This window comes from Centropristis striata, chromosome 23, assembly GCF_030273125.1.
Source record: "Centropristis striata isolate RG_2023a ecotype Rhode Island chromosome 23, C.striata_1.0, whole genome shotgun sequence".
NCBI classification, from domain to species: domain Eukaryota; kingdom Metazoa; phylum Chordata; class Actinopteri; order Perciformes; family Serranidae; genus Centropristis; species Centropristis striata.
In genome coordinates, this window is record NC_081539.1 from 17,708,858 (window position 1) to 17,724,683 (window position 15,826).

At 40.5% G+C, this 15,826-nt stretch overlaps 1 protein-coding gene across 2 annotated transcripts in view; it reads left to right on the forward strand.

The window, feature by feature from the left end:
- The first annotated feature begins 239 nt into the window (after window positions 1-239).
- c23h8orf34 (chromosome 23 C8orf34 homolog) overlaps window positions 240-15,826 on the forward strand; it is a 74,096-nt gene continuing 58,509 nt past the window's right edge. For both annotated transcript variants that reach the window (XM_059327231.1, XM_059327232.1), the window contains exon 1: window positions 240-677. In XM_059327231.1, coding sequence (XP_059183214.1) covers window positions 609-677 — 69 coding nt within the window. In that variant the 5' untranslated portion in view covers window positions 240-608. The remainder of the gene's footprint in view (window positions 678-15,826) is intronic.

The window sequence follows — 15,826 nt, forward strand, 5'->3', positions numbered from 1 at the left end:
ACTAAGTATTGGGACATCCTAAAAAAAATTGGCATACTAAGTATGGTAGTGTGTGTGTTGGAAGGCACAGCTAGTTTCCAGGAGGGCAAACCAACTTGTTGAACTTTCAACTTTGCTTCCGGTAGGATAATTAGCAGAATACACGTGTACGTGCTGTTGCGCAGTTTATTAGCGTTCAGGTGGATCAGAAGCCAAACACTCCGGGTGGGAGCACACAGTGGGCGAGGCTGAGCCCGGCGGATAAATGGGAGTGGCGGCGGTACCGTTAACACTGCTGACAGCCAGTGAGCGGAAGATTTGTAATCTCTGTCACAGAGCTGCCGTGCCATTGGCTTCTACCGGGAAGCTGCCGCCAGAGAGTCAGTGAGGCGACAAACTGGGGATGGTCCCGGGCTGAGTCTCCACAATGAGCCGGGCTCAGAGCCGCCTGCTCCGTACTTGACGCAAACCGTCTGAACTTAACGTGGCTCCGCTGCAGCCCCCACTTGGTGACATTTTTTTTGTTGCAAATTTCAGTCGCCAAGACGCCTCTTGAAGGACGACTGACACCGGCTCACCTCATGATTTCATCCTGCTAAAAGCTGCCGCCGAGACACAACAGTTTCTTCATGGCGTCTCCACAACAGTCAAGAATTCAGTCGTATCTGGAGAAGAATAAAATCGGACCTTTGTTTGAGGTGAGTGGAAAAAATCCAACTCTGAAGTTGTCTGCCAATTTAAAGGACCATTGCTTTAAACCAAACTGCATTTATCCGCTTTTATATACAGTGATGAGTGCACATCTGCAATGTGAGCTGTCACACTGAAGTAACTCACGATATATTGAACTGGATTATCACTCCTTACATCCATGCACATGCACAGTAGATGTTAAAGCAATCGGCTGCTAAAAATATATTTTTTTATGCACTTTGGTGTCTGACTGCATCCCTGAAAGGACCCACTGCGCTCCGTGTCTGAGACACTGTAGTACAGAAACCCATAACGGACTACAAGATGATGTGTCTGCCCTCACATTTCCAGTCTTAGCCTCTCCATCAGTGATTTGCATTTCAAAAAGTAGATTCTGCACCGTCTCGACATTGTTACAGTTAGGTGAAGTTAGGGTCACTCAGAGAACCAGTTGTAATTCATATTGCACAGCAGGGCTGGCTTTACTGTGCGTTCTGCTACAGAGGACACAGCCTAACTAACTATCTGCCTCTCTGTCAGGGGATCTGTGTGTTCATCCCAGGGTATTGTCTGTGTGTCATCTAAGCAACCCAGGGGAGAGCATGACTTCATCCTTTGTTTGCTATTGGATTTCTTGCTGAAAGCACAAGTGTGAGGCATAATCAGAGAAAAGATTGAAAGACAGACAAAACATCCAGCTCAACTGGATTTGTAGCTGAGATGCAGCAGATCTGTGAGTCTTGCTAAAACGAGACTGACAACTGGGAAGACAACTGTGTTATCACCATGATATGCAAGCTGGAGGTACAATAGGATGACATGCACTTATTGCAAAGCAGTATTCATATGCACATGATATGTTTTTCAAAGTGCTGACACTTCACTTCTGTGCTTCACATAGTAGCAGCACACAAACACGGGCTGCATGTTAAGCAGATGTAAGAGCAGCAGTGGTGCTTGTTTCAGCACCGTGGACAGAGACTCGTGCCTAACGTGCATTTATCCAGCAGTGAAGGCAGGAGATCTTATTGTGAGGCTCAACTGCACGATGATAGTCCTCTGTGTGCTCTCTCTGTTTGTTTTTCCTCCCTCCATCTTCCTCTTCCACCTGTCTGCCCCTCTATCTGTTCTCCACCTCAGTTTGTGCTTTCTCTCTATTCCTGACTCTGTGGACAGCTAAATAGTGTCTCCTTTAGGTGACAATTGAAGATAATTAAAGCGAAATACTCTTGTTTAGGTAAAGGTGACGCTTGTGCTCAAAAACACCTTTTTTCTGAAGATTAATGAGCTTGTATGATAAAGCTTTTACCTGCTGTGTAGTACATGCTGACATCTGTCCTTAAGATACCACGCATAGTTGTGATTCAGACCAACAAAGACGTGGATAATTGCTGAGTTGTTTACAGTATTTGAGTGTGAATGGTGCATTGTGAGATTGCATTGTACAGTGTACAATAGCCAGTGTTTGAAAGGGAGTGAGAAAGAGGTGTAGTAAGAGCAGAATATATGGAAACTCCCCTGGGTTTGCCACTCTCATCATGAGAAAATGATGTAGCTGCTACCTTTTTGGTGTTGCGCTTGAAAAGCCTTGGCCATTTCATTGTTGTTCCAAGGAAAACCCATCCATGGGCATTCAGTTGTGAAGAAATAAAGCTTTTTTTTTTTCATAAGAAGAATCAAGGGAGAGAGGCTGGAATTCTTCTTGTAATTTTCTTTTCATCAGATGTTGAGAATTGGAACAGTAGAGGTAATAATACAGCTGTTCTGCTACACTGCTTAGACCAAAAAGGGGCTTGCAGAATGTTTGAGTGCCATTCAAACAAGAGTACAATTTTCAAGGGAAAATGTTTCTGTTAAAATGACACGAAACTATTTCGGAATACTCGAGCACAATGTATGAATATATGTATTTTTCTATAGAGTGCTGCAGAGATGACACATTTTTGTTAACATTGCAATGGTTCTCTCAACAAAAAGCCAATGGGATTTTTCTACTTTGAGTTATTGAAGAATATAAACTCAATGGCAAACAAAAGTTTATAATGATAACCAGGGGTGGGCATTTGGAAGAAACCTGCCAACTCGATGTTGAAATATAACGTGTACATATACCCCTTTTCGACCAAGGCAGTTCGAGGGCAGATTCGGAGCTGGTGCCTAATCTCAAACCAGTTCTTCGCGTTTGGACAGCCAGAGAACCGGCTGTCAGCCAGGAAAACTGGTTCCAGAGTGGCACCAACTCCGAATAAAGAACTATTTTCGTCAGGGGCTGGGGGCAGGATTATCGTGACCAACAAGACCAACTAAAACGTGTATCATTAATTTAATTTAATTTGTTTAACTCACAGAATTTATAAATAATTGACGTAGTCACCGTGACAAAAATGAACAGCGACTCCTTTGAGCATCTATTAGTCCAACCAAACGCTGAACAAGACATTTTTTTCATCAAATTGTCTTGAAGAATATTTTTTACTTGCGATCGAAACTATAGTGTTGTCCTAAAAACATTTCTGAGGTAATAAATCAAGTTAGAAGTTTTCTCATGTTGTATTGAAATGAATGGACCAAAATGCTATTGCAGCCGCCATCAGCGCCCCCTGCTGGAATTTTCGGTAGAATGCAGCATAAGGCATTTCCTGGTTAGCATCCCTGCTCAGACCCCGAGGTTGAAAAGCAAAAAGGTTCTGAGAAGGTTAACAAGTTGGACCAACCAGCCCTATTGCTAACAGTGCTAACAACAGGCAACAGTACTGACAGAGCTAGCAGGGATTAGCTCGTAACCTGTGGGTCGGGCACTGTAGGTTGGGACGGCGTTGTCTTTTTCAGCAGTAACAGCAATCATGAACATCCAGCCAGTTGGACATGAACACACGGAGTGCCACCAGTTTCAAAGGGAGCGACTAACATTCATGAGTATGCACAAACTGCCAGATTGGTACAAAAACAAAGAACAGAGAAGCACAGATTACAACGCACACATAGGGAGTGTGACATCATCTGCTCAGGACGCCATTACTCTACTATATCTTCACATAGCAAGTATTTATTCACTGCTATATTAATGTTCTGAATGTCCTTTACAGCACCTTTAAAGTGTTCCTTCTCTGAGCTCAGTAATCTATACCCCGGGTTTCTTACCTCCCATTGTGTAAACACCACTTGGATGTAATCAATATTTTCACCCCAAACTCGTCTTCCTCTTCATTTCTCCCTAACACTCGTCTGCAAAGCCCCATCACTTGTTCCTCACACCCAGCACCCAGCTGCAGCATTAAACAGTCTGTGTAACAGCGAGCGGGGGGTTCATTTACTCACTCTGATGAGACGCAGCTTATGATTTGCCATTAAATTGATTTTTTCCCCCCCGCTCGCTAATGAAATGGTTTGCTTTGCAGAGATAGCAAGCTGAGTCAACATCGATGGAATATTCTCCAAAAATTGAAGAAGCCTTTCATAATAATTGAAGTAATTGCACTCCAGATTATTGTCAGCCACTTGTCCATTTTGATAAATTGATATTCTTTTCAAACACCTTCTCTTTTTCAGATCACTTAACAGTGTCAGTGCGGCGAGACCTTTCACATGTTGTGTTGCATGAGGAATTATAGTCAGGCGTTAAAGCAAGTCGAATGCCACACGTTCAGGATCCTTTTGTTAAACTCTGGATGATACACATAGCAAAAAGACACGGCAAGAATCTTTGTTACCTACTGCAACACAGGAAGGGTAGGGCATGATAACAGCATCACCTCAGCTGCAATAAACAATCTATAAAATCCTTTAATCTTTGTTTAATCAAAGAGGATCAGTAGGATCTATCTGCAGACTCCTGACATTTAATCTCATGTAACACGGCCGGTAGGTAAAAAAGAGCCGTCTTTATCAGCAGACAGTGTAGAACCCGCTCATGCTCCTCCCTGCTGCGCTCCGTCAATCATATCTTTGCCGATATAATTGTTCTATTGGAACCCAGAACTGATGGATCATGTAAGTGTAGCCTAGACTGAAAAATGTCACCGGATTGAAACGTAATTGGTGTAAGAGTCAAATGTTGAATAATAACACCGCTCTGTGGGAGAATTGGTGTCATTGTTCATGCCGAAGACTGACTTTTTCCTCTAGTGACTTCAATAGCTTGAATATAGGGCTGATAATATCTATTATTAAGTAAGTATTGGTCTCAGCTCAGGGGTTGTTGTGATTACTTGCTGATATTAATGAAGCGCTGATGAGTGATAATCTGGATCAGATCTGTTAAATGGAGAATGAGAAGCACGCTCATAAAACATTAATGCATCAATAATCCATTTAATTACTCTCATTTTGTGCTTTTTTTTATAGCTAACCTCGCATAAGCAAAAAAAAAAGATTTTTCATGGCTTTGATGATGAAGTGAAAAAGCATGGGAATATTGGAGTTGTTGTCCTCATTGTTTAACAAACACCATTGCTGATGAAAATCTATCTGGCATGACTCAGGCAGAAATTATGGAGTAGTAGCTTTGTATGAAAACTATATCATGTCAATTTATTCACATCATGCCAATTCATTCTAGTGAAATTATTGCAAGTATTGTTATCAAATGTAACATTAATTTGCCAACTTACCATTAGATGAGTCCACTACCCAAACATTATGTGGCAAATTTAATCGAGAGGTAGCCCAAACAGCATCCTCCGGGGCTGAAAAGTGAAGCCAATGCGAAAGGGCCAAAACTGCAGTTCCTCAAATGACCACTTGAGGCTGGATCCAAAAGGGAGCCCATCCTCATTGACTCACATATATTAAAATCCCCAACTTTACAGCAGAAATGTTTACAGCCTAGGACAAAAATGATTTTGGTTTCTGTAGCTAATTTCCTACATGGTTATATAACTCACCTGTTAAATTTCTTTGCATTCAACCCGCCTCCGCTCACACCCACTTTACTTCTTTTCTACTTTTTTGGATTTGTCAGAAGTTAGAAGAAGCCAGGCATGGCAGCCAGAGCCATGGGAGCCACACTTTTTGAGCTTCATTTTTTATTAAAGCTATATTCATGTTCCATTTATTCACATCAGTACACCTTATGTCATTTCATTCTAATGAAGTATCTGCAAGTATTGTAAGCTAATGTAACATTAACTTGCTAACTTACCAATTAGATGAGTTGGCTAACCAAACATTATGTAGCAAATTCAATCCAGCCTAAGCAGGACCCTCCAGCGCTGAAAAGTGAAGCCAATGTGGAAGTGCCAAAAACTGCAGTTCCTCGAATGGCCACTTGAGACTGGCTCCAAAAGGGAGTCAATCCTCAATGACTCACAAATTAAACAGCTCAACTGTACAGCAGAAATAAATGTTTACTGCCAATGACTCTATAGCTGATTTCCTGCATGGGGGGTGAATTTTAATATAACTTGCCTGTTTTATTTATATTAAGGCTTAAAGTTATGCATAATTAAGGTCATAGCTGCCCTCACGGGTAGCTGCCGTTGCATTCTGCCTGCCTCAGCTCGACCCCACTCTCCCTTTTTTGGGTTAGCCAGGAGTTAGGAGGAGTTGGGCACGACAGCCAGAGCCATGGGAGCCAGCCACTTACAGCTTCATTTCGGCTCCTTTTAACTATGGGTGACCTCATGGAGACTCCATCCATATTTTGTACAGTCTGTGAGGGTGGCCCAGCACTGTTGTCTGTTATCACAGCAATCTTGGTTAAAAAAATAACTTAATGAGCGTGGTGGCTAACATGAGCCACTTGTCATAGTAGCACATCCTAGTACGCTGCATTGATAATGAAATATCATCAATAAATTAGCTCTCTGTTTGATTCCTGTGGTGGAAAATGGCATGCAACCATTTAAATGATGGTGTGTGGCAGAAACAATACTGTATTACAGTTAATCTGTATAATTCTGGTATTTGCCATCTGGTAGTTCCTGTGTTTCCCTGTAAGTGAGCAACTAGAGGGAATAAAATGTAAAGTAAGTACATAACTCAACAAAATAATAATCAGACATTCAGACATTTTAATGTGGAAATTTCATATACTATACCTGGAGGAGTGTATTTACAGCCTTAAGTTCCTTTTACGTAGAAGAATGATCATTATTAGTTCTGCACCGTGAGATTTACAGATTTTAAATCGATAAAGGAAAAAAAAGAGAACTAGTGTTAAAACTGCACTCAGCCAATGCCTTGAGTTTGAGTCTATGCCTTTAAATCAGCAAAGCTGCTCTGTTGCTACCTTGTGGTAAAGTTAAATGACTTTGCTTCTCATTATAGATTTCTCTTCCATCTACATGGAAAAGATCCGCCTCAACCTGCTCGGCTGTGTAGTGATTGTAATCTGCTGTGCTCAGGGTGTCAGTAGTGCAGCCCTGCAGTACTGTAAAGAGGTCAGTCAGTCAGGCACGACTTGGACACCACACACACACAATGTGACCTATTGATCCACTCCCTTAAGAGGTAATTTATTGGAATTGGTGTGATTGCATTTGAGCTATCTCCACCTACTGTAGCAGCAGTATGCTCTGTCTTCCTGCCTCAGTGAATGGTATTTCAGTATGCATGGTTTTCTGTCTTTTATCACTTGATTTGCCATGGGGATTGGTTATACGGTTTATATGAGAATTTGACTGTACAGCTGCAGAGAAAAGGAAGAAAATGAGTCACAAATAGCAGGAATCTGGCTTGAAATTTGTTATTCTTGACCTTTGAGACACATTAGCAGAGTACTGGAGGAGAGAGGATCATTTGTACAGCAGGAAGAATCCATCTGAGGTCTTATTACATCTGCAAACACCTGGAAACATTTCTGTGTGACAGGGTTACTTTGTCACTGGCATACCCCCCACGCACCAAGTAATAATAACCCGGTAATTGAATCTCTTTGTTATTTCATTTAAGCTTATTATTTCACCTTTCTCTATTATTTAAAATAAAATATCTGGGTCAGTTATTACAGAAAAATAGTGACCATTGGATACGACAGTGCAGTGCGAGACATGAGGTGCTTTTTAATCATGCTAGAGAGCTCAGAAAGGATGAAGGCTAGATTATCACCTTACTTCTTTATCATCGTGACTAAGCATAGTTAAGTCCGGTGATCAAAACTATGATGAGTTTTTTTTTGCCAAGTTTATCATCTATTTGTATGCTTGTGGGTTATTATTGCTTATATTTACATCCAAACACAGATGCTCACTCTAATTTTCATTTAAAAATCCCATCAAAAAGCTGTGAAGGCACGCTTAAAGTCAATTCAATCAATTTAGGGAGGGATGATTTGCAATTTCCCATGACGCTTTGCTATGACGCCATGTGAAATTTGAAACAAGGCTTCACTTTTGTCTTCTCACAGGGACAGTGGGAAGACAGAATTCATATTAAGAAGTCAACAACAACACAATTCAGAGGAGAGAAGCAGTTTGTGACAGAGTTTTCAGCAAAACAATTACAACTTTTTGTTTTGTTTTTGTTTACTAGATACTAGAGGTGTGCAATATGATAAAAAATGCATATCACGATAATGGCAACATTCCTAGTTCTTGACATAGTGACGTCAAATTATTGCATTCAAAACTTATTAAAGTTTAAGTCAAAGTACCAGCAACAAAATGTACTTAAAGTAACAAAAGTAAAAGTGCTCGTTATGCAGAATGGCCCCACTCAGATTGTTTTATATATTCTATATATATTGTTGGTTCATAACTTCTTGATGCATATACGTAAGCAACATTTTACTGCCGTCAAGTTAGGGCTAATTTTAACTACTTAATATACTTTTATTTGGTTTAATTTATAAAATAATAATAACATTTTATGTTAAATCTTGATGTGAAAAGTAACTAAAGCTGACACCTAAATGTAGTGGAGTAAAATATATAATATTTGCCTTTAAAATATAGTTGAGTGAAGTATGAAGTTATATAAATGGAAATACGCATGTTAAGTAGATGCACCTCAAAATTCTGATTGAGTAAATGTACTTAGTTACTGACATTTGCAGTATTATTTTTATTATTTTCTAATATTTCTATCGAGAGTCAAGAGTATTTTTTTGTATTTGGCAACTGTTGAGATTTGCACTTTATACTACAATTTGGATTTATGGTTGATTTTTATTTCATTTTAAGATTTTTATTTATACAGACAGACTCAAAAATCATATTTTCTATATATTTACAGCATTTTGTCATATTGTGAAGAATATTGTTATTGTAAAAATACCCTAAAATATCATGATATTCTTTTTGGGTCATATCGCCAGTCCCTACTAGGGTTGTCACGATACTAAAATTTATCAACTCGATACCGATACTCAGGAAAATATTTGATACACGATACCATTTCGAATACCACAAGGATAAAAACAAAGACCCCAAAATTTTACAGAAATATTTTTATCAACAAGAAAAATGCAAGATGTAAAAATGTACAGAACCACAGGTTAAATATTTATAATAAAAAATAGTTGTGCAAAAAGAAACGGCAACTATGATAACAAGCTTCAGATACTCGATACTTTTGAAAATGAGTATTGTATCCGGATACAACGTTTTAGTATCAATACTTTTTGGGTATTGATACTTTTGACAACCCTAGTCCCTACTAGATACCACTTTTTGTTTAGATCCGGCAAAGATCTTCTCAAGGTTGCTGACTTGATATGGCAGACATGTGGTCATGCATGGGTTAATACAGCTCCCCTTCAGGCACAGTTAGAGTAATTACAAAAAGACAGGCAGCCTTAGGCAGGTCGGTCCGGGGGGAGTACAGGAAGGGGCGAAGAGGGAAAGCAAAGGATATCTGGGAGATCAGGCAGTGAGACGATGAGTGATGAAGTTCAATACGAGGAAGATTTAGAGCGCGCAACGCAAGGTGGGGGCAGGCAGTGTGTACGGGAAACACAAAGAGAAAGTACGGCAGCTGTGGCGCATGCTAATAAAGTTATCATGTCCACTTACAGCCTGAGGATGCTGATGGCTGACTGCTGTGTGCAATTGATAGTCATGCTGGTGGTGTGGGGGAGCGGATCATCTCATACACAGAACTGACAGTTAGTTTGTTCAGCTGGTGAAAAATGACTGTATGTGTGTGTATGTTTGTCCATGAAGGGACTAATGTGCGTCTGTGCACATGTCTATGACTACAGGTCCCTTCTTAAATCAGTTACAATGTAAGTGACAGGGGAGACAATGCACAGTCCTCATTCTATGCTTTCTAAACTTCAACTGTAGTTAACTTGAGCCCTGGGAAGTCTAAATAAGATAAATCAAGCAAGAATCTTCCAAGCCACAGTCTTGTTTGATATGAAGTTTCCTGTGCTTTTTCTCTGGGTAATTCTCCTTGCATTTTTAGTAGGGATGCACTGGTTGTGAAATTAAACAACTACTACTATTACTACGACGACTGGTAAAGGCTCCTGGCTGGTAAGTGCTTGTGCTCCAAGAAAGGACTTCTGCACAGCCAGAGACGATAATGATGTTCTCTTTAAACACATTTTTTAAATTATTGTTTTTAGATGTCAGCCGATACTTAAAGGTCTAGTTTAGACTGATGGGTTCTCTTTTGCATCCATCCATCCATCCATCCATCAGTTTTTATTTGATTATCCAGCTTCTTCTTCACCACAACTGTCCGGTTCAACGCCTGCGTCACTGCTGACACAGCATCAAATCGTCTGTGCATCTCACGCTCGGTTCAGAGGGGGCAGTCCACCGTTCTCTGACAGAGAACCATGGCCTCGGACTTGGAGCTGCTGATTGTCATCCCAACTGCTTCACACCAAGGTTATTATAGTTAACGAAAACAAAAAATAAATAAAAAGAACTAGAATTGAAAAAACATTTTCGTTAACTGAAATAAAAATAAAAACGAGAGTTTTTAAAAGAAACGATAACTAACTGAAACTGTATTGTGTGGTTACAAAACAAACTAAAATTATAGTGAAGATGCCTTTGTTTTCATCTTTGTCAACTTTTTTCATACATAAACCTTTTTGATTGATATGAAATCAATTTCATCCATCTGATTTTGTGAGTTAATAAACTTATTGGGGCTAAGATGGATAAGGCAAAGGAAATAAAGGCAACATTTATTGTGACCTTTTTGAATCTCGCACCCCATTGCAAAAAAAAACAACTAATAAAAAGTAAATGAATAGAAAGCGAAATTAAAACTAAAACTAATGAAAAATGATAAACTATTATGACCTTGCATGACCCAATGCATGCTGGAGGTCCCGAAAGAACCACATCATCTGCAAAAAGCAGAAATACAATTCTGAGGTCACCAAACTGAAACCCCTCCTCCTTTTGCAGTGGTGCCTGAATCAGTGGATTGATTTCAACTTTAACATTTTTTAAGAGTGCACTTCATAGTACATTCAATTTATAGTTTTTATCCTTGTTGGGTGTTTTTTAATCTTCACTGTCATGTCGAAAAAAATCAATGAAATATGCAGCTCTTAATAATTCACTGACCAAACCAGCTGAGCTATAACTCAGCTAAGACAAATGGTTGTTTTCATAATTTGATTTTTTTCCCTGTCTTTTTAATTTGAGAAAATAATTCAAGCAGAAGAAAATTAAATGGAGCCCACCATTATTTATTGATGGCACGAAAGATTGTTGTACATACCCCATCGCTGATAAGCACCTTCATCATGCGTAGGTGTATATGAGGATAGATGATGGAAAAGATCCGGTGTGGCGTAGACGCTGTTGGAGGTGGAGCACAGCCTGCAGGTAAATGATGGAAACTCTCAGTATCTCCTGGAACATCCTGAAGGTCACGGTGGTGATCGGGAGGAGGCGAGGATATTTACAGAACAGCATCCATGCGCCATTTGGCTCCAGAGATCATTGATCAGATATGTAGGGAAGTGACAGAACATTAGAGAAAGAAGAAGTAGCAGAAACATGAGAGAAAATATCTTCCTTATTGATTGGGACTAGACCAACAATCCAAAACCAACATAGTTTAAGAATATTAAGCATTTTAAGTGACCAAAATTGTGTTAATCCATCAGCTGATTAGTTGATGAATTGACTAATAGTAGTGAGCTCTAAATCCCCCCAAAGAAATGGAAAGAAACGGGCCATATTTCTACTGCTGCAAAACATGGAGGCAGAGATGGAAATGGACCTGAGGCGATGCTGCAGGATGGAGAGAGTGAGGAGTTAGGGCATCTATTTCTTGTGTGTAGCAGTGGGACAGATAAAAGCATCTCTTCTGATGAGTATTATCTGGTAGTGCCAGCCTGGTCAGGTGACATTGCCTCTCCCACAGTCTCCTCTTCCGCATGATCTCTTCTGCTCTTGTCTGCCTGCTTATTCAAGGTCTGGATCTCTTCCAGTGGCATTTCTCTCTCTCTCTCTCTCTCTCTCTCTCTCTCTCTTTTTCCCCCCATAATGACATCTTTCTGTATACGAAGCAGACACAGCCGTGACCTTAAATACCCTGATATGACTTTGCATTCCCACATTTCATTGACAAACAGCAGGTAAATCAATGGTGGTCTGTGGCCTTTAGTACAGGCGTCAGGGACGGGGAGCCCTCTTGGGAGTCTTGGAAGAGCTGTTGCTGCATTTCAATTTTTTTTTTACACAAGGACAAGTCTGAAGAAAAGATATCAGGTTTTATAGCTGATCAGAGCCACAGTGTCTGAGATGCTTTGTTGACTGATATTAGTTCACAATATAAAAAAGCAGGAGAAAATAATTTCAAAGCCTGCAAACTGGAATATTGTAAATGCATTCGGTATATTTCTGCAGTATTCTTGTGTCTATCTTCACACATACAGTATGTGTACTAGGGAAGATATACAATCAGATTGCAACAAGACACACACAGTTAAATGATGAATTTCCATTATCAGAATAATTGTGATAATATCCTCATGAGTAAAATGCTGTCCAACTCTCTGACACTGAGTCCCGTATTGATTTCCTATTCTATTTTAAATTACCACGAGGAGCCTGCGTCTTTCCTGTCAGTCCAAATTCCTGTAAGCCCAAATTAAATCAGATGTGAAGAAATGCAATGCATTCCAAACTAAAGAATGACAGGGAGATGAGGTTTATCTTGCACACTAGCTGGATTTTCACAATATCACTGGAAACGGATGCAGGATCAGAAGATCACAGGAAAATCGATCTCGTCAGACTTTAAGTGATGTCATCGTGTCCAAGCCACCAGCAGTTTCTTCTAAACAACAATGGCGGCTCCTAAAGAGGTTGACGTAGATGTTACAGATGTAGATGTTAAATTCATAAGTGAAAGAGCAAAGAAATGCACTTTTTTTGCATGAAAAAGACATTTTTAGTTCCTGTCCGGCTGGCTCCTGCCATAGACCGTGACAGACGGATGGTTCATCCAATGACCAAGTTTTTTTTTTAAAGTGCATGTTCAATTCGAAACCATTTCCAATGATGGCCTCTCAGATGATTCGGGGCAACAAATCATCTGGTGCAGAACCTGCCTCCAATTTGAACTCGCATCTCCATGACCACGCACAATAAAATTACACAGTCGCCCATGAAGTTGGAATAATTCCGTTTTCAGACAAAACCTTAATTAATGTTAATTAATTGTTGTTTCATTTTCAATGTGATATGTTTGGAAGAGATGGATTAATAAAGATATACACTTTATCTGTAAAGAATAAATCACATTGTCACAATCATTTCATGGAAAGAGGTCAAATATATTTATTCCAGCCTGATTGGCAACCGTGTAAATGGTTCTCAACAAAATTCAAGGAAAAGAGATTCCCGTGTGTTTTAGTACCATTTTAAGAGTTGTAAGTGTAACGTAGTTAATCAGTTCATGAGAAATTTGATTCCCCTTGCTATGTATGAAAAACACATATCTCAATAACCATGGTGATTGAACGCAGCACCCCTGTGGTTTAGAGTCGTGCATCCCGGGGGGCAGACACAGTCGGACCTTGTGGCTCCATGATGTTATGTTTGTGTGAGAGAGCAAATGATTAACTGTGATTCCTGTACCAGAATAAACGGCTGGATGCCAATTGGAACTTTTCGTCTCATTATAAAATTACACAACGCACGAGAGAGAGAGAGTACAAAGCCGCTACATAAGCATATTTTGGCCGGTATAAACATGACATGAACTGCCCATATTATCCCTTATAGAATACGGACTCAGTAGTCTCGTCTCAGTAGATTGTAATAGACACACTGCAGACCTGCTAGAAAGCTGGCTCGTGTTGGGTGCCAGTGGTTCAGTCAGTGTCTCCTCACCTCCAGATACTATACTGCAACAGTTCACCAGGGTTGAAATTCCGCATCTTGCAGGTTGGCAAGAAAGTAAAGAGCAAGGCTTAGGCCAAGTCGTTTACATCACAGAGGTTAAGAAACTGTATCAACTCTATAAATATGTGATTTTTTTCAATCCACCTTTTCTGTACTTCAGTCATGCACCTTTCTTTGAGATTCCTCTTTTGATTCCCACAAGAGAAACGTGTCTTTTTTGCCTTCACAGAGCAGTAAGTGTCCAGGGTTAGGTATAAAGAATCAACTTGTGAGGAAGGACACTTGAGCATGGTCTCTGTGGATTTCCCCCCTCTGCTTCAATTTACCACCCATATATGACCTTCCAAACTCTCATTCAGCTCCTTTCCACTTTCAATTTGAAGAGTTTGTTTAAGTTGCGGGGACACAGGGATTGTCAGGGAGAGTATCATGACTGTCATTGTCCCCGGAGGGAGTCCTTGAGAGCTTCCAAGGACACTGGTGTCTCTTGGCTGGCTGACAGCTTGTCAATTACCGCCACCAAACCAACCTGCCCGGGGCACAGAGATACTGTATCTCGCACCGACAACAGATCTGCACAGATATGGACTGCATGTCTCAGTTGCTAACTCCACCTGTTGGCCTGCTTATAGTCCACTGATGCAGAGGCTGCACAAGCAGAATATGCAACTGTTTCACTGATGCAACCCACCTTATCCAAACAACATTAAAGTCTAGAAATGTTGACCCAAATTTGACTCTACATCTTACTATGGTAGCTGTCAAAGAAAATATGATTACCAGTCAAACAGCACCAGTACATCAAACAGGACTCATGTTATTTAAAGCACCTCATTACCATAGAAAGTGAAGGTGTCAGGTACGGTTACCTTGTTCTGCTGTATGACTTATATAATATATGCATATCTGCCGTGCAGATACGCTGGAACCTGTTACTTATATATACATGTCTCTTTGCCTTTTTATGGTGTTGTTGTAGATGGTGAAGGACACAAAGGCACACGGGTGCATTAGCTCATTCAGCACAAACTCATTCAGCTCATGCAAAACACTCAGAGTGTGCAATCAATATATGTTGGCATGCAAGTGTTTTTACAGTACGGACGTGGGCAGAATGCAGATGTACCTGCAGTTGCTGCCATTTCTCTGACAATCCCCGCTCTGTCCATCTGTTTGCCACAGTTTGCTTCTTCCACGCATCCAACTCACGCCTGTGTTCCTCTCTGCTCACATCTGTGTGTGTGGTTTCCACTGGGGAACACAATCATGAAAATCACCTCTCTGCAGTCATCCATAAAAAGAACTGCACATCCTTGCCTTTACTCCTTCCCCGTAAAAAACTATTAAGACTTGGAAACCCTGCGGTACTTAATGGAGTTCTGCTAGTTTGGCTTCCTGTATAATCCACCAAATTACAACCTTCATTTATAGACCTCCTGTTGGTAGGTTAGTTAAATTACCCACAGGAGCTACTAAGCAGTAATTACAACTTTTACGTCTTAGCATCGTTAGCGGTTTATAATTGTGAGACGCAGGCCGCTGAAATCTATCGCAGATGAGAGAAGAGATGCTCTTCTAATCTCATAGCATGCTGTATATTCTCTTTCTCTTTCTTTTTCTAAGAAATGGCATCATTGTACTATGTGAAAAGCTTCGGCTTTATCTCTTGCAGGCAGAGGAGCGAGGTTCTCCTCTTCTCTGACCTGCAGTCTGCAGAGAAACATTCAGCTCACTCCCTGTTTGTCCATTCACATGCTGTTTGCTGCCAGAGCTGCTGTAGACACTGGGCCGGGCAGGAATGTCCCCCTGACCAATTACCTGATTAGCTTTCTGAGCACACGCAGCGCAGCCAAGGCTAGCCAGCGATAATACACACATAGGCCGCCTCC